General features: G+C 40.6%; 1 protein-coding gene across 6 annotated transcripts in view; it reads left to right on the forward strand.

Moving 5' to 3' along the window:
* The window catches only part of LOC125304209 (homer protein homolog 1-like), a 160303-nt gene that overhangs the window by 131886 nt on the left and 8225 nt on the right, over positions 1-20192 (forward strand). For all 6 annotated transcript variants that reach the window (XM_048258280.1, XM_048258278.1, XM_048258276.1 and 3 more), the window contains 3 exons: positions 1288-1419; positions 5112-5228; positions 10833-10969. In XM_048258280.1, coding sequence (XP_048114237.1) covers positions 1288-1419; positions 5112-5228; positions 10833-10969 — 386 coding nt within the window. The remainder of the gene's footprint in view (positions 1-1287; positions 1420-5111; positions 5229-10832; positions 10970-20192) is intronic.

Raw genomic sequence — 20192 nt, forward strand, 5'->3', positions numbered from 1 at the left:
GGAAATTGAGGACACCTAGCAAAAACATAGCATTCGTTTATGTAGCCTCAATGTTGTCAGTGCAGGACATGACAGAGACGGTCAGCTGAGAAAAAAAGATAACCTAGCCTACTCTGTCGCTCTGTCCGAGTGGACATGCCTAGGCTATATGTAACCTAAATATAGGTCTACCCATAATATAGCAATTATGCAAAGCGGGGAGTAAAGGGAGTAAAACAATTATAACATAAACCAGATGACAAATCTTAATATTCATTTTATTGTCTTTTATTGTTTTTTCCTATTTTAGTCAACTATTTTCATTGGAGTATGAGAGCTTTGCCTCCCCTGACCACACACCCCTGCAATTACAGACTAACACTGAAACATGCTTGATGTTGATGTTGGTAAAACATCCAAGGTGAAAATTGGAAAATTAGCCTAACCCTTGGTGGGATTTATGTGGGAGAAATCAGAGGGGAAAAAACTTTCCATTAACCTAAATATGGTTTCCAAGATATTAGTAAATATGCAACTGTGAAAATCAATAAAATCAATAGTTTTGTGTTTCAGTACATAAATTTAAATAATATGGATCCAGTTCCAGTAGCTTTTCTGCTTGGAACTCTATACAAAACCATGTTTATGTAGTGATAACATTATAATGATAACAATGATCAGAACCAAACCAATCTCAGTCAGGGCGTTTTTCGACCAGCGAAAAATGTGTTCTGGAACCGTTAGGTTCAGAATGTTTGGAATCTTAGTGCTATGTAGTGAACAAGCCTGCATTTCCACCATTTTGAACGGAACTAAGGATGCGTCAACAATGGGTGTTGTATGCATAAACAAAAGTTAATGAGATGCTTAAACAGAAGAATGATATGACAGCTGTCCCCAGAAATTAACTGTGTAAAATGCTAGTTAACGTCTGCAGTGCAGTGCTAGTAGTTAGTTTTGTTTACTCATGGCAACAGTTGATATAGAAAACTCATGCTTTAAGCTTTTTCCTCTCTGAACGGTAGAATGACACGCCCACTCCGGTTTGCTGGAAAAATGAACTATTTTTTGGCTCCAGCTCCTAACCAAAGCGCCACGTTCTGAACCGTTTTCTGTTCAGTATCAGTGCCTCTAAACACTATTGGGTGATTCATCATTTTTGTTTAGTTGTATAGTGTTTATCCATATTGTCAGTGTAGGAGTAACATGCATGCTAAGTTCTTTGAAATTCAAATATCATCGGTGATGTCTGATAAAAGAATACCAATATGCTGCTAGTGAATGTGATGCAGTATTTGCAATTTACAGGCCATCATTAACAGTACCATCACTCCCAACATGACCTTCACCAAAACATCTCAGAAGTTTGGCCAATGGGCTGACAGCCGAGCCAATACAGTCTACGGCCTTGGCTTCTCCTCAGAGAGTCAATTGGTTAAGGTGAGTGTGGGAAAGTATTATAGGATCACTGATTCTTGGTTGAAATTGATTGATTTTTCACAGTAAGTGTCAATCTATTGATCAAATAAATACATAAATATAATTTCAAAAACTATTTCAATTACTTTTCTTTTTTTCTTAATTTGTTTTTATTTTTTGATTTAATGACACATCTCAAAAGAATTGAAACATTTATTGAAGTATATATAGAAAAACAGATTGAATGTCTACCTCACCACATTATTCACAGAACAATCACAAAAGGCCTGTTTTGAATACTACAATCAAAGTCCTTTTAGGCAAGTCCCTCCACTCGGCGGCCATATTTCAACGCATTTTGAGCACTTATCGGGCATCTATTGTGGGCAGAATTGCGTATGCGCAAGGCTCGATGACACCAACCTGACTCCAGATTACAACACATGATTGGCACGATGTATTTACAACATACCACATGATTGGCATGATGTATTCACATGTCTTTTGTTGGTTGAAGGGGCGGAATATGTGTAGACGACTACCATGTTTGCGTTACGAACTAACCATATACATTTCTATGGGAGATTCTTTGAGTGCTGTATATGGCAGTCTATCCTTCAATCTAATTTTCAATTCATCCTTCAATTTGAAATTATGCAAGATTGAAATAATGTTTAAAAATAAATTGGGTATTGCTTTAGAATAACATGTGCTTATTATGTATTAACAGTGCATAATAAGCAGTTAACAATTCATTACTAACAGTTAGTTAACTGTTGTTATCCTTTAATAACATTAACTAACGGTTAACATGCAGATTTTTAAGTTACTTACAAGCATATTTGTTAACAGTTAACATGCAGCTTGTAAGTGTTAACAAGCAGCTTGTTAATGCTTGTTAATGGTGTATGAGACAAAGAGGTGGATAACTAATACGCTTATAAGACCTTTCTCACCTATTTGTAGTACATTTTGCAGCCCCCCAATCTAAAGCAAGGACCATGTAGCCTATTCTACAAGCCCAACCTTCTATCTCTATATATCTACTGCATCTATCTAGTTTGTTTAAGCTGTGAGAAATGCACCTTCAAAATTGCTGCAGCGAGCAGGAATTGAACCCCGGTCTCCTGTGGCAAAGAGTGAAGTGCTACTGACTGAGCCACATTCCAGTTATGCCTTTTACAAATATGTTTCTGATAAAAAAAAAAAAGTGGCGTTTAATTTCCATAATCTTTGTTCAGTGAACAGTCAGTTTGTCAGCAGTCTAAAGATATTATCAGAGGGGGTTAATCAAGGATCTTTGATATTATGCCAGCTTTGTTTATAGTTTGGTTACATAGCAACCGAGAGTTAAAGACGACAAGTGGGTGTGTTCAGAGAATGTCTAATAAGGGGAGAACTGCCACTCTCGGAAAACTTCCGGTTTCTGAACTGGTTGCAGTTCCTTCTGTGGTTCCACATGAGGGCGCTCGTCCACGAGTGCAGAATGCATGGAGGTCTATGGAGCTGTACCCCTCAAAATCCACTTTTCTCGGGATATCATTTTTTTCCAAGTCATTTGAATATTGTATACGAAAGGGGAGGCAAAGAAAATACACTTGGTGGAGTATTATATTATATTATAACACATTGTTCTTAAAAGACTTTCAAACGTGTCAATGACGTCGCTCATTAGCACAATGCTAGCGTGTTATGGGCAACAACGACCCAACCTGTAAGAAAACAAAAGGACATAAGTACTCGTTCATTCAACTTTTGACCTATAACCCATGTTGAAGTTATACAAACTACAATCAAATCTGAGATTTGTCAACGACAATCAGGTGAAAGAGACAAATTTAGCCGTCTAGCTTCATTGACTCCCATTTATTCTGCACTCATGGCGATCGCCCCCAGTGGAAATCTGGTGGAACTGCAACCAAAATTCGGTACAATGGGACTTAATACGGAGTGGCCAGGCTCTCCGTAGACGAGCTCTGGTGCGTTCAATGTCGCAAACATAGGCGAATGTTCGCAATCGATTTGAAACCTTTGCCTTGAACAGAGGCGAACATTTGTGGTCTGTTGCTGCATCAATGTCAATGGGAGACTTGTGGAATTTTACCAAAAATTGGTCATTATGTCTCTCTGGATTTGTTGAGGGTTTTTGGGGAAAATTTGTAAACAAAATAACTTAATATCAGACCATGCTACTGTCAGTTACTGTCCAGTTGCTAGCGAGTTAGCTAGCCGTCTATCTAAGGTAACATTTTAAACGGAGAAGTGTAATTTCTTTAAAATGACAACTAGATGAATAACATTACTGACATTAGTTAAAGTGGATAGTTTATACTCAAGTGAACTTGCTAAGTGAACAGTATATTAAGTTTAAGCAAAGCTCCTAACTGCTAGTCACTTGTCAGCGCATAGCTTTAGATTGGTGGGCTGCAAAATTTACTACAAATAAATAAGAAAGGTCTTATAAGCGTATTAGTTATCCACCTCTTTGTCTTATACAACATTAACAAGCATTAACAAGCTGCTTGTTAACACTTACAAGCTGCATGTTAGCTGTTAACAAATATGCTTGTAAGTCACTTAAAAGGCTGCTTATTAACACTTACAAGCGGCATGTTAACCGTTAGTTAATGTTATTAAAGGATAACAACAGTTAACTAACTGTTAGTAATAAATTGTTAACTGCTTATTATGCACTGTTAATACCTAATAAGCACATGTTATTCTAAAGCGTTACCATAAATTGAATGTATGTATTTAATTATTATGACCGGCGCTTTCTTCAGGATATTTTTTTTTACAAGACGATTTATACAGACAGTACCTTAAGGAATTTTACCGTTCAACGCCATCTTGAATTTAGTCACGATAAGTTGAGCGACGAGTACGAACGAACAGGTATGATAAGGGATCAGATTCCAAAAATAATTCAGTGGAAATGCATGGATTCAGTTGCTTCCAGTAGCAGCAACTGGAATCCATGCATTTCCACGGAATTATTTTTGGAATCTGATCTAACTAGCGCCAGATTTCTGAGTGCAGGGGACAAGCCGAGGTGAGCTATAAGACATACATTCACACTCGGTATCATGTTTCAACACACTTTAGGTCAAAATCACACCGGAATTATCCTTTAAGCGCTTCTTATGCGTTATGGTTTGTATAGGATTGTTTATTTTCATTAGGCTGTTGATTGACATTGTTGTTTTTATTTATATTCTCCTTAATCTAGTCTGACCATGCTATTTTTTATTGTTTTTATATTATTGATTGAATAATAAACATTTTGTTTATTATTGCTATTTTCCTTCATTTTCATGTTCCTTGTTAGATTTAAGTATTATATTGTTTACACACACACACACACACACACACACACACACACACACACAAGCAAACACACACACACATACACAATACAGACACACAGAGAAGCACACATACACAGATGCACACACTCATTTACATACACAAAAGTTGCAAGAGTAGGGGAAGGAGTAGCAGATGGAGACAAATTGAGTGATTTATTTTTCTTGAGAGAATGTGCAGGACTGGGTGGCAGTCATATTTTGTCACATCTAGTTGATGCATTTATTGACCAATAGATTGACACATACAATTAAATGAAATACAATGAAAGATTGATCAATATAATTAAAAATATGTGATAAAAAAAAATCCTCCATACTATCCCAATGACTGAGTATGTTTCATAGTTTGCAGAAAAATTTGCAGAGTTTAAGGAGGCCGCACGTCTGGCGAAAGAGAAGTCCCAAGAGAAGATGGAACTGGCTACCACTCCTTCCCAAATAACTCTTCCCTCTCCCACACAGGTTTATACATCTTTTAAACTTGTCCTCTTTGTACATTCAGTTAATGTGGTGTATCATGGCAGTTCCAGTAGCAGTAGCACTGCCAATGCGAAATTGTAGGGGAACACTGCTATTGGTCATTATGTCAGAATGCATACAGTATGTGATAGACTCACTCTGCAGATGACTTATTCTACCAGGGGTGAATGCTTTGCTAATGGTTCTGGGTGACCTGCGTGACCACAGTGAGCATCAGTCCTCTGAAGGAGAACACAAGACGTTAACCCTTTCTTCCTCATTAGCTGCGTTTACCTGTTACATGAACCCTAAATAAGTTGATTGGTGCTTAATCTGTGTTAACACAAGCATTAAAGGGCCGTTCTATAACTCTTCATTTCTTCGCCAGTTTCTCACTTTTGTTATTGCATGTTTCTCTACGTAGCTTCCCCTACAGCTTTGGGGTGCATACAGTATTTCACAACTATTTGGTCTTTTCGCTGGCTCTGCCATGATGAACATCTAAAAAGTGAGGCCATCTTATAGTTAGCCGGCATGGCTTACCGGTGCTTGAGGGGCGCATATGTATTTACAGAGAATTTTACAGGACTTCTGGATTCCAAGACTGCCGGGGTGCTAGTGCAGATCTTACAAGGCTGGTTTTACGCTAGGAGACAGTAGGGGGAGCAGGGAAAACCACCATTCTCGCCACAGCAGGTCATTTAACCATAACAATGATTTCTAAACTGTGTTATTAAGTTGGGTTGGAAATTTAGTCAGATCGGGCTGAATGCGATCGGTTGAGTTGTTTACATAAGGCATTTTTATTCCGATTAAGCCATTACTCCATTTACAATCAGATTAAAAGTGTCCATGTAAACGGGGTTATTGACTCCTGGGCCCAGTTGTTCAAAAGAATTCTGATCGGATTTCGGTTATCGAATTGGATCAAATCCTTAAAATGTGAAGAAATTCTCAGAGATAATGGATGCAACTAGATATTAGTGCAGTGATTTAAAGTAAAGCAAAATCTTGAGACATTTTTTAGTTTATACAGTAAATGTTTGAGTTTGTAAAAAAAAATGCAAACACTGCTATTTCTTTGAAAAACATTCCCTTTTCTTCACTTTTTGAAAGGTATAACACAAACTTGATCCATTTTGGTCATGTTTTGATTTGAAATTGAATGTGCCGTGTTTCCAATGCATTAACATTATGGAATTAACAGCTAGTATAAGGATTTTGAGCTTTATTACATTTTTTAAAACACACTGCTATTATTCTGCACATAACTGTACATAACCATACGTCCTCTTTCAGCCAAGCTTACTCAACGTCAACCAATGGGACACGTACATTATACCATAGCCCTCATCGCCATTGAACTCCTTCCCATATTACCCCAGAGGAAGCCACACTCAGTGGTGTGGGCTCTCAATCGTTCAGGAGGGGCTACACCCAACGCTTTCTATGCCAGAGTGATGGGCTTGACCAGCTAGTGGGGAAGCCTTTGCTTTGATAATGTGCAGCCAGTTGCTTGAGCCCTGTAGCAGACAGACAGTCGGTTAGTTCTGTAGAAAATCGGTGTATGCCCGAAGCACTCTCATCGGGCAGCGATCAAGTAGCCATTTTTCTTTCTGTCGAATGTTGAGGTAGTTCAATTACTCTGCTCCTAAGGGTCGAGGTCAGTGCCTTAGGCTGGCAAAATGGATTCACGGCCATGTAACACCTGATTTGAAGTCTGAAGTTCACTGAGAGATCTATTAAATCCCTCAACCGCTTTACCGCAGTCAGGACAAGGAGGGAGGACTGTTTGAGCGAAAATAATTTCAGCTCAATATCTCCCAGAGGTTAGGAGGGCGTAATGGAGAGAGCCTTCGGCACTACCGAGAGGTCCCACGGAAGTATTGTTGTGGTGCTCAGAGGCCATAGGCAGCAAGCACCACTTAGAGACGCTAGGGGATGAGATTCTGACGCCATGCCACTCCAACCTAAGTGGCAGGCTAAGCTTGGTATACTTGGTAGACAAGTGTAGATGCAATGCATCCCAGTCCCAATAAGTACTGTAGGAACTCAAGTACTGAGTCAATGGGCCACAACAGTGGGTTACAATCATTACCAGCACACCATTCTGCAACACCTCCGCTTACGTGTGTAGAGTTCTTGTGTCGCCAAGGCTCTAGCACTTTGTATGCTTTCAACCACTGAGGGGGCAGTCCCGTACTCAGGAGCCTTGTCCACTCAGGAGCTACAGATGGGACTGCAGGTGTAAATTGGGACTGCAGATTAGCCTAAGACTAACTCTGGTACAATGCATCAAATGGTTACATTTATGTTTGAATTGCAAACTGTCCCCTTACAAGTGAAGTTAAATTGAAATTGAGCCAGATGGTCAGTTGCAAACTCTCTAGGTTTTGCCCTGCGCTTGAGATAGGAGGTTGCTGCCCTAGCTGCACATGTACGATCAATCAGAGGTCTGGTTCGCTCAGGGGGGCTTACCAGAATGATCGAGTGTTTGCCCGTTCGTGCTCCTCAAAGGAGAGCTGAGATGAGCACTGGAGGGAGTAATGCATGCTGACACATCTATTCCCAGCGGTGGGTTGTTGTCGTGAATCGAGAACCACATCTAGCAATGGGCTGTCTCAAGATGCAAACAGCAGCAAACAGCTTCCGGAGAACAGAGCTGTTCCGAACATCAGACAATATTACATGTCGTGACCGTACCTGTTAGTGTGACCACAACGGAATCTTCCTCATATAGGTGGCCCAGCTGCTGTGTGCTAAGGCCACCATGGCAGTTGATATAGGCTACTGCAGCCATGTTGTCGGAACATGACAACTGGTCAAATGCTGGCCAATATGCCCCAAGTGTGTAGCTCGGTCGAGTGCTTGACCAACATTCGTCTGGGGTCTAGTACGAGTCCAACAACCCCAGCTGTTGAGTGGGTGTCAGTGCGCATTTCTTCCAGTTCACTTCTAAGCTAAAGTGGCTGTAGTGACTGACTGAGTGTGCCCATAAAGTGCGGTTCTAGGATCATTTGGGATGATGCCATCGCCGCACAATCGTCCAAAAAATTCAACATGTGGACGCCATCTTATCTCAGGGGGGCCATAACTGCGTCTCTGCACTTTGAAAGCCTTGTTTGGGGTATTGGAATACCCTGAACAGGAGGACTATAACCTCTCGTGCCTTTCTGCACTTGTGAGCTCCTCTGTGGCCAGCAGTGTGTATGACTGTTAGAGGTGTTTACCGTGTCAGACCTGCATTGGGGCTGCGGTATTAATTGCTTGGCATGACTGGCCAATGCATGATTGATGTCTGCCTTACCAAAGATGCCATGACAAGGCGAAAGCCGAGTAGCCCGGCACCGGCAAGCAATGCAGTGGTGCAGCCTATTGCTCTGTGGAACTGAAGCATGAGTCAGTCCGTGGGGAATCATCGGCTTTTTGGCTGGCTGAGACGTCTGCTGCCTGGGATGGAGAGACAAAGCTAGATGCTTCAGGCTAGCTGTCAAAGGTAGTGAAGGCCCTGTCATTATGGCCTAGGTTGGAGGGATCAGGAGAATATTCCCCAGACACTGTTTTGTACAGTGTGAGACATGTAAACTATTCCCCTAGATGCCATAGGTTAGTGTTGAGTGAATTCAACGAGATATTAGTACATGACTATCCTCCATAGGCATGTATATTGTATGGCCAATACAGTATATTATTATTATTATTATTATTATTATTATACATTCCCATTGACCAACTGCTGCTAACTATACACTATAAAAATAAGTAGTCAACAGTGCCTCTGCATAATAAATAGCCCTCTTAATTTAACTCTGTGCCAGTCTCGCGAGAATTCAGAAACCGCATGAATTAACTCACCATACATGGAATTTCTTATCTCACAGAAGTTTTGGCCCTACTGGCCTTTCATAGTAGGGAAATACAGAGGGTAGGCTACACCGGTGCCTGAACCCCCCTCGAGCACGTTAACTTCACGTGTAACCGTGTACAATATGCTCTGTGACATTGTTTGTTGGGCAGGTAAGCAAGCGCTTGAACCCTTGTATGCCCTAAGCGTGTGTAGCTCCACGTGTAACCACGCATGCAAACGCTCTATTATCTTATTTGAGGGACAGGTAGGGTAGTGCCTAAACCCTTGTATGCCCTGAACGTGTAAAATGCTCCATTATCTCATTTGTGGGGCAGGCAGGCCAGCGCCTGGACCTTTTCAAGCCCCATGATTCCTAGACACGGAACCTCCGCGAGAACCGCGGGGAATATGCCCTTTGGAGGATAACTTACCTGAAACACAACAACCAGGGAGAAAGCCTTCCGACAATTCTCCCAATACCTACCTGATAGTTACCTGGTAAGCGGCTTCTGTTGTGTCTTCATGTGAAGATCAAAAAAGCACTAGTCCCACGCCAACACAGGTGCTTTATGCAGCACTAATCAAGGGCGTGGCCGGTGCAACCGATGTGTCTTAAAGGTGCTCTAAGCGATGCTGGGTAACGTCACTTCTGTTGACTTTCAAACAAAACAGAGAGCTAGCTCTCTACTTCCTCCCCCTCCCTCCCGTGCTGCTCCAATGCAATTGAAACTCTCTTAAACACGCATCTCTTCTGTGATTTACTAGAACAGTTTGTTATGTTTTTATAGGCTAGGTTTTTTTTGCCCTGGTTGTTTTTGTTGCCGTTTTTGGAGCCTGGGCTGTCCACAGATATCGTGTTTACAGTGTACTAAGGACACAGACAGCTAGTGGTTGGTTAGGTGATGTTTGCAGTAAGTGACATAAAATGTTTTAGCCTAAAAAACGTGTGGCATCGCTTAGAGCACCTTTAAAGAGTATCCACATTATTCGATCCGGTAGGTCGATCCCCGTACATATGGAATAGTGGAGAGATAGTCTCGATACGATAGAGAACACATAATTTAATCTTGGTTTTGATCTGGATAAAACCTTCACTTTGTGTTGTTCAAAACACAAGTTGGATTGGGATACATTTGATCCAAAAATTAGGATTACCCTGATCCCAACAGAAGGGTGGATTTCAGGCACAAAATGTTACAGTAATAAAAGACAAAGTATGATTTTTTGTATTTATTTATTTGTCATGGATAAGATGTGGGGTCTGATAATGGAAGGGGATGTTTGTATTGTTTTATTGGGGTGTTTTTGGTCTCTTTAGATAACACAATCAAAGCTACCTCAGGCCACCTATTCTAACTGTTGTTCCTTACGTAGGCTAGTTTGTGATATAGTTCCATTTAGAAACAATTTCGTAATCCTGAAAAGACTGTATCTGGATCAGTTTGATCCCACCCCAAATTGCTTTGAAAAAACGGCATAAAAGTAAGATGGATTACCTGATCCTGCATTGTAAAACATGGGATTTCCAAATCCGGATCATTCTGATCCAGATTAAACTTTTTGAACAACTGGGCCCTGAATCTGAACATTCGGTTGCTTCAGAATGTTGAAAGAGGAAGAATATAACACAGGCACTGGTTCAGATCAATGACGTCAAGATTGACTTCCCATTGGTTAACATCTTCTGTTCTCCTTCAGAGAACTGTGGGTATATACATAACTATACGTTTTTTTGTTTCTGATGTTTTTCATTATTAAAGGAATTAGCAACAGGTGACCTCCAGTCACCTCTGACACCGGAAAGTGTTAATGGCACTGAGGATGAGAGGCTGATGCCTGATGCAACCCAGAACACAGACCTGCGTGTAGATTCTAATTCAATGCTTTTCCCTCACAGGTAAGCAGTGGCACAAAAGCCAGGATTAGAAATAAAAAAGGTTCCAGAATTGAGGTCAGCTAAGAGATGTAATGACTTTGCACATGACTAACACTAGAATCCATAGGATCAGACAAGCCATTAGTGCATCTTCATCCATGCTCGATGGTGTTTTATGCCCCCAACGTTGTCTTCCAGGCAGCGCTGCCACCGCTGACTTAAAGGCACCTAATCCTAAACCTAACCCTAACCTTAACCCATGCCTTACCCTAGTGCCTTCCAGGCAGCGTTGCCTTGAAGACAACGTTGGGGGCATAAAATACCAAGACACTGACCCTGTGCTCTAGCCATCACCATATCAAGATAACTAGTATCAATAATGTACTAGAGCTATCAATAATGAAACTTTTAACCAATAAGTAATCTCAAATTATCTATTTGTAAAGCAAGGCAAGGCAAATTTATTTATATAGCACATTTCATACACAGGAGTAATTCAATGTGGTTTACATAAAAAAACAAAGAGTTAAAAGTACATAAAAGCAGTGGTTAAATGTAACAACGTACAAATACTTTGTTACTGTACATAAGTACATTTTCCATGTATCTGTACTTTACTCAAGTAGAATCTATAGTGCATAATTTTACTTCGTTACATTTTGCAGCAATTATCTATACTTTCTACTAGGGCTGTCAAAATAACTGATTCATTTCGATTAATTAATTTGAGAAAAAATAACTGATTAAAAAAAATAACGCAGATTAATCGATTCTGTATGACCTTTGTCCCCGAGCCGTTCTAGTCAGTAACCATTAAACTGTAAAATGAAGGAGAGAGAAGAAAGTGTGCTGCCTAGATCATTGATTGGAACATTTACTTTTAAAAAACAGCCTGATGGTGTTGATAAAAATAAAGTCATTTGCAATGTCTGCAGCAAGACATTTGCATATCACTGGAGTTCGTCAACTCTGAAGTCGCACATCAATGCAAAGAAATACAGTAGTGTTGACATAGAGGGGAGTGTTAATTTATTTTCATTATGTCCCCTAGGTTATATCTGTGGCCTGAAATGCCTTGTATGTGGGGAAAAAAACGTATTCCCGAAGCACTTTTGAATTGATTTCCTCAGCATATTAGTATCATATTAATCATAGATTATTATGGCTATTATTTGAACAGTGAATAATAAAAGAGTTTTTGAATTTAGATTCATTAATCACAGAGTATGTCATTAATTCAGTTAAATGTTTTAATCGATTGACAGCCCTACTTTCTACACCACTACATTTCTTCAACACCATTGTTCCTTTCCATTACATTTTACCTGAGCGGCACACGTTTGTCTTACCAGTGGAGTTGGGGTGCAACCAAAGATTCTAGAGCGCTACGTGCCCCTCTCTAAATCTTTGAACCGGCTTGCTGTCGACACAGATGAAATGCACCAAAGATTCACTTAGCCGTGGTCACATTGTAAGTCAGAATGTAAACTGAGCCACACATTGTAAGCACAATTACATTAGCTTAAAACTAACTAGCCTAGTATAACCTAAAACTAACTTAATTAAAATGCCACAGCCCATACTGTTTTTTTTATTACAATAATAGACATTAAGCAAATACTTTTTGTAAAAAAGTAAATTTTTATTTTTATTTAAGTAGGGTTGTCATTGTGGTACTTTTACTTTTACAGTAAGAGTAAATATTTATCTGGTTATTTGTACTTTTACTTAAAGCGATGGTTCGGAGTAATTTCACTCTAGGGTCCTTTGCACCATGACCCCGAGCCAAACACCCTCCCAGAACCTGTTTTCCCTAAGTCGAACCCTGGTCGAGTAGCGCTGTCAGAAACGAATGACTTTCTGCAGGCGCTAATGGAACCAACTTAGTATCTCGTAAATTACCCCACTAATAATTCCCAGAATGGTACAAAACTTCTACAATAGTACAACTATGTTCTTTACTCATAAAACGAGGCATTGGAAGGTTTGTAAGTACACCAGATGTTTATTTAAATAACACTTGCCTGATAGCTTCTACAGTGGGCAGTGCTTCGATTTGGCCAGCTTCCCTCGCGGTCCGCGCGCGGGATCACGTGGTATCACGTGACTTTAATTTGTATTTTTCCAGTGACGCTGCAACGACGCTGCAACAACCCAAACAACCGGCAGATGTCTCAAGTGAGCAGGGTGTCTCGTAAAAAGAAATGGAGCCTGGAAAACCCTACACAGACTTCACTACAGACTTTAGCAGACTGGTTTAGAAATAATTTAATAGCCAGAAATATGCCTGCCCTAATAAAGAAATATTTGGTTAACTGCGAGTGAATCCCGTTTGCAGCCGTAGAAGAAACGCAGGACAAATGAAACATTCTGGTTTTCTCCGAGTGCAACGATGATAGACAGACATCATTTGGACAAAATATAGAGCATATTAACCTCCGTTGCTCAGCCAAATGCCTTCCTGTTACGTCCAGTTATCACAGAGTTACAGGTGATAAAATATTTTTGATGGTCACAAGCAGGGTAGGAATTTCACGACGGCCATGGCCGTCGTAGCTCCCTTGCGCTGGCCGTGGACGCCCTTTGAGAATCAGAGGTTTACAGGCCACGGTGGCCTTGGTGCCCCTTCTTTCAATATTCTGCTTTATGTCCTACTAATAGCGATATATATTTAGCCTATGGCCTGTCAAAACAATCTTAGCATTCACAGCTAAATTACGCGAGTGGAGAAAGTTAGCAAGAAAGAAAGTGCATCCAAATTCACCCATTCTTCTCAGTTGAACTAAGTAGCCTACTCATCACACAGACATCACAATTAAAGAGCTTTTTCTCAGCTTTTAAACGATGTCAGCCGCTAATTGTGTGAATGTGGTGAACGGTTCGCGAGAAAAGTAAATAATATCATTCAATTTACTCATAAATTCTACTGAAGGTTTTGCGTCCATCTCCCTACCCATTCATCTCGGCGGAATACTTCACGAACCCCTCGTTTAACACATGACAAACCATATATCAGAATAAACAGCAGACCTTACCGAACACAAAGGTGTAAAGCAGTCCCCTGTACAGTTAGCCGTTCCAGAGTAATCCCGTTTTTAATTTGCAGTAAATTTCAACATACATGGATGTCTCCAAATTTGGGCTTTAAGTTTTACACTGTGTTTGTTTGTTCCACATTATTTTATAATGGGCCAAATACTAAATAAATATTACAAATATCGCCTAGATATCGGTAAATCAGAGGACAGCTGACTAAGAGTTTGTGAAAGTAGCCTTAATGATCACAAAATGCTAAGCATGCATCTAGGCTATTTGACTTTCTTAAAGCTGAGCTGTGCATAAATTGTTCAATACATGATTTCATAACAGGCCAAATATCAAATCAAATATCAGTTATATGTAATGTGTCATGTTTCATTTTTTTGTAATGTTTCATACAGTGATGCAGGTCTACTGCAGTGAATAGGCTAAATACAAATTTTTATAGCCTACTACTGTATAGTTAACGTTGGCCTTAGTGCCCTGACATGTGGCCTTTGTGCCCTCCACCAAATATGTCCAACTGAAGGCCAAGTGGCCTTGCCCCCAGAATGTTGAAATTCCAAGCCTGGTCACAAGTTTACTTCATTAGGGACTGTTCGTTATTTATTTAAGGTGCTACCGGAGGAGTTTTGGGAGCATTAGTCAAAAAAGACGTGACCTTCCCTCGCCAGCAAGAAATGTTTCTATGACCCTCCAAAGTGATTATGAAAAAACGCATGACCCTCCCCTTCAATTTATTGATGCCTTCTGTAGGCTACTGGGTCAATTTGGGAGCTTGCATGCTACCACTCCTTTCTTAAAATGCCTTGAAAAGGCTGTCGTTTGCACAATTTCATAAATAATCACCGGGACCGAAACATAGCCTACCTGTCAACGTTTTCCGGGTTTATCACGTACTGTATTTTACCTTTTTTCCCCGTCTTAGGAGGAGCTGCAGGGCCATCGCAAGGGGGTGCGAGGCCCTGTGCGAACTTGACAGGTGCGAGGCCCTTTTCTTGCATGAAATCATGCGATAGCCTATTGACGGTGCATTTTAGTAGTAGGCTAAAGGCTACACCAGCTTGTCTTTAAGAGGGGGAATTGTATAGCCTATAACATTAGCTGAGTCACATATTTGGCCATAAGCCGTTTATCATAGGCTATCACGAAACCAAACTACAAAGGCGAACACTTTAACAGGGGGAATTAATTGGACATGAATCATGCTGAACGCTATTTGTCAATGAGTTGAAACACACATAACATTCAAACTATTGATACATTGTGCACTATGGACACTGGTCTGTAGGCTACCATTGGACAAATAAATCACATTGACTCGCCATATCCTGACTCAGAAAAAAAACATGTTCTTGCTTTTTGCCACAAACTCAGCAATGAAATCATAGGCCAGCTTGCAGGTAGCCTACGTCTTTTTCATTTCATAGAAGGGCGGATGGATGCAACCGCGAGGAGGCAATGAGTTGTTAACAGACATGAACCAAGACATATAGCCCAGCAGCAATCTATCTAAAATAACACATACTTGAAGTACCATTCATGATATGAAGTCGTGGGAAGTTAAATAATTAATAATTTAATCTGTAGGATGTTTCATTCGTCCCCCTTAAATAACTCTTGAACGGTTTTGTTCAGAGCTATACATGCAACTGCTTTCGACAAAGGACAGATGTATGTTACTAGTGACAAAATATTAACTTTCAGTGTTTTACGATGTCTTTGTCATGGGGAAGTGTTTTTCCCCGTGCATTTATTCTAGGCTACTGTCAGTGACTGCCGCGAGAGAAGCGGGTTCTGTGTTGCGTTCATTTCAGTGACTGACGCAAGAGAAGCAGGGTCTGTGTTGTGTTGCGTTGCGTTAATTTATTTTCATTGGGCATGCCCTGCCGTGCCGTCCACAGCTCTTCAGTTCCGACAAAGCCAAAATTACTCATTTTGAAACAATGAGTGCAGGCCGCGCGTTTGTATGGTTATATTGCTTGACGGGGTACTTTGAGAACATTTCCTAATTCACCCGACACTAATATTCAACCACCCGATTCACGTTGGCTGGGGGGCAGGGGGGGCCATCAGACATTTGTGCCCAGTTAATCCGGCCCTGCCCCCAACAAATCCCACCTTCCCACCTCTATGACAGCTTAAAAGAAGTCGAGAGGACTCCTAACTCACAGACCTATTCACAAACCGGTTTTGTGGCATTTCGCCATGTTTGGAAATCCTATGCGGCTACACGAGTTTTCAATCGTGAGGAAGCAATTTTGCATTGTAGGCATAACTAACATGCAATAACGCCACCAACAACAAACAAAACTAGGCTACTCATTGTCAACATGTAAATTAAATGTAACATTGTGAATCAAATTAAAATGTTCTCTTTTGCAAACGTAGGCATACGTAGGCATATTAAAAGATTAATTTAATAATGTTACAAAGATACTACATCAATCCGTATGTTTCATTAGGCTACTAGGCTATTTGTTTTGCCTTACTCTTGATTCATTTAGGCTAGGCCTTTTTATTTAGTTATTCATCATCTTTCGTCCTTGTGTACCGCACGCATTCTCAGACCTGTCACCTGCCACTCATCATCGTAAGGGAGGTGTTTGGAATCATTCCCGTGTTACAATCATCAGCCAATCAAGGTGGTCACTTCAGTCAAGCTCGTGCATGAGTAATAATGTCATCCATAGCAACGAAGACTCACTCACTCTTAGTCAAAGATTCTAGAGCGCTCCGCTCCAGAATCTGTTCAGGAGTTGTCATTTTTCCTTACTAAGAGTAGGTCTGAAAGGCTTTGTGAATAACTTAATAAGAGAAACTCCTAGCTAAAATATTTTATTGCTATTTAGGAGTAGCCTACTCCTAGTGGTAAGATAAAAGGCTTTGTGAATATGACCCCTGGTGTCTAACCCAATGCATAGCCCATTTACACAAAATAATGGTCGAATATTAGGCTACTGATGATCATTGTTATTTAAGAACATGCAGTGCGCGTAGGGCACCAAAAACATCTTGCTCATAAAAAATCATCATACCGCACATTGTGGCGGGTCTGTTAATTAACCTACTTACTGTAGGCTGCGCAAACCACAGGCCTTTATTTTGGGCAAGCCTGCATTCGAGGCAGGCCTTCTGTTGACGAATTTTATATAAAGCCTGCGCTAACAGTAATCCTCCTGCCCCCGATACCACAGCTGTGGATAGTGTGGAATGTTCAAGTAATAACACAATCCAATGTGTGTATCAATTGTCCCCCGTTGACCACCTCACACATTTCTCTAGATTTTGCAACGACCTTACATGACACAATGCCATAAAATGCCAGTTTTTAGGACACAGAATAATGTTTGTAATGATACCAGTTAGGCCTACGTTTAACAGTAACATAAGTGTAATGAGCTATTCATTGTAGAAGGTGCATGGTGAAGTGAAATTCTTACTTTGGAAAACAAACATTTGCCGATATCATTGGATAGGGGATAGGCCTACTTGTTTATTTTTTACGTAGCCTACAATGGCCAGTTCAGACAAAGCCGAAATTACTCATTTTGAAACATTTGTATGGTTATATTGCTTGACTTAAGTCCCAGAGAGTAGGCTACCGCACCCCACAGTGATGGGCCCTAGCGGTCTTTGCGCGCTCAGTGTGGGGGTATAAACAAGCTGAGAATTTAGCGTGCCACGCCTGCCTGTCACAGACGTGGGGAGCTCTTTGAAGCTTGGGATAATGTGGTACAGTTACTACAGTAACAGTATTTTATTTTACTTCTTATGGAATATTTTTTTTCACTTTTATAAAGGCTTTGTTTGAATGCTGTTGGAACAAATAGTAGTTGATTATAAAGGCAACTTTCTGTTGCAATATTCTGTGTGTTCTGGACTGCAGGTAACTTGTTAAGCCAGTGGTTCTCAAACTTTTTCTTTCACTCCCAACTTTGATCAAGGGGGCATTGACTGATGATAGTGGAGATAACGTGTTATCCCGAGGCCTTTGCAAGTCAGCATCTCAGACGGTAGTCTACCCTATTAAAAATAATAGAATAATAAAAAAATAAAAAAAAAGTTTTCGATGTCCCAAACGGAGAGCCATACTTTATTATTTTAACAATCTCTATGCTACTCACCAAAATGTAGGCATGGGAACATGATGAAGTATCCAACTGTCATGTGTTAAATTATTGTGGTCATATTGTCCTCGCATTCGCAAAATGAGGACCTACAGACTGCTCAGATAACAGGTGTACCTCCAGTTTTGCACGGTTTTAGTCAAGTTATAGGCCAGTTTTAGTCAAGTTATAGGCCTGTTCTGCATTCTGCATTTTGCAATGAGCAGTGCTTTCCCTTTTGAATTGGAAATGCTCTGTGTCATTGTGTGTGTGTGTGTTTCTATGAATTGTTAATCCGGCCCTGTCCCCAACAACTCACCTTTCCACCTCTCCACCTCTGGCCTATTGTCCAGGAGGAGGAGGGGCCTGAGGCCTGGACAAAGTCATCAACAGTCATAGAAGGGAGAGGCAACTGGCATGTGATCTCCCAACGGGCCAATGAATGTACAAGTTTTCTCCTGTGCCTACGATATTTAATCCAGTGTTTTGGCAAATTGCAAATTGCTATTCGTTTTAACAAATTTTTATGATAGTATGAAGTACTTTTTGTATAGGCTACTATCTTAATTGGTTTATACTCAATACTTGACCAATGGCTATTGCATCTTTCTATTGCAAGTGAGAATGTGGCAGGTGATCTACTGTAGCCTATAGGCTTCATAAAATAAACAGGGGTGCGTTTCCCGTACAACTACGGAGGTTAGCTTTTTACTAACGTGGTACGATGCATCGTTCAACTAACCAACATGTAGGTTACGACTGTTTCCCAAAACTGTTGTGCTTACATAGTACTTGTAAGTTTGGACCATGATAGTTTCCAAACTTCAGCAGTCTGGACTAAGGTGGTTAATGACGTTTAGTAGCATGTGAACGGGCACACCTGCACATACAGTAACAGAGACTTAATGATGGACTACCTTAGTTTAATCCGTGAAATCTGTTTTTCTCAGGGTCATCAAGTTAATTCATTGGTTCATATAGACTGACCTTGTAAATTAACCACTGCTTTGAATTAACGTTTAACACGTGTCATTTACATGTGCTGGTGAAACAGTTGTGTACTCTATTGTTATTTATCCCCTATTCACCCACGCCGTCAATTCTGTGGCGCAGTGCGTTAAGGCCGGCTGATGACAGCCGCCATTACGCAGCAGTTATCAGTCCCCTTTCCAAGAGTTCGAATCTGGTTAAGCGTAGTTAGCTTTTGGGAAACGCACCCCTGATGTCTGATGTGTGATCAGTGGAATATGGGGAGGGAAGTGGCAGTGTTTTTATGCGCGTCTGCATAAGTCAGCCACATATGAATTCTGCGGCATAAAGCAGATGTATTTGTTTATTGTACAGAAAAATAAAAATGACATGTCAAGCAGTCAATTGACTACATATTGTCAATTGCCTCTATTGCGTAGCCTGTTAAAAATGTCGCCAGATAGTATTAAATCACCAACAATATTGTTTTCTGCAGAAGCCTACCCAAGGCTACAAATTAATTCTGAACAGTTATTTCTCTACTGGCTCAATTATCACACAAGACACTGTTTTGATTTGCGTAGTTGCGTTACCCCCAACACTGACAATAATGTAGATAGCAAATTAAGATATTTTTTCGTTTTGTGGAGCGGCACCGGTAGGCTATCAAAAGCAGATTTCGATTTTTGTTACCACCACAAGCCTTAAGCCATACCCAAGTAGCCTAAATCGAGGTAATGTTTAATTATGCATGATTTATTTTGTTATTGAATTCGTAGGCTGGGATTCCTCTCGACAACAATTATGTTTAATGGTAGCCTCCTTCTTTTTCAGAAGGGGCGGCAGGCAGGCTGACAGAGCGATGTACAGTGGCAGAGTGACGCACAGTGGCTTAAAGTGGTACTAAAGCTTCACGCAGCTTCACGCCGCGTAATGCGCGACTGAAGTGGCCATTTGAAAGCAACGCCCACTGTACTCTGCTACTATCTACCGCGGTGTCGACGTTACTTCAGTGATTTGGGAAAAGCCCGTAAAAGTCCTGTTCACAATTACTCTTCACTATGCTTTTCACTGTGGTTACAATATTTTTACTAATATCATGAAATGATTGAATATCCATATGTACG

Source organism: Alosa alosa, chromosome 12 (genome assembly GCF_017589495.1).
Source record: "Alosa alosa isolate M-15738 ecotype Scorff River chromosome 12, AALO_Geno_1.1, whole genome shotgun sequence".
NCBI lineage: Eukaryota > Metazoa > Chordata > Actinopteri > Clupeiformes > Clupeidae > Alosa > Alosa alosa.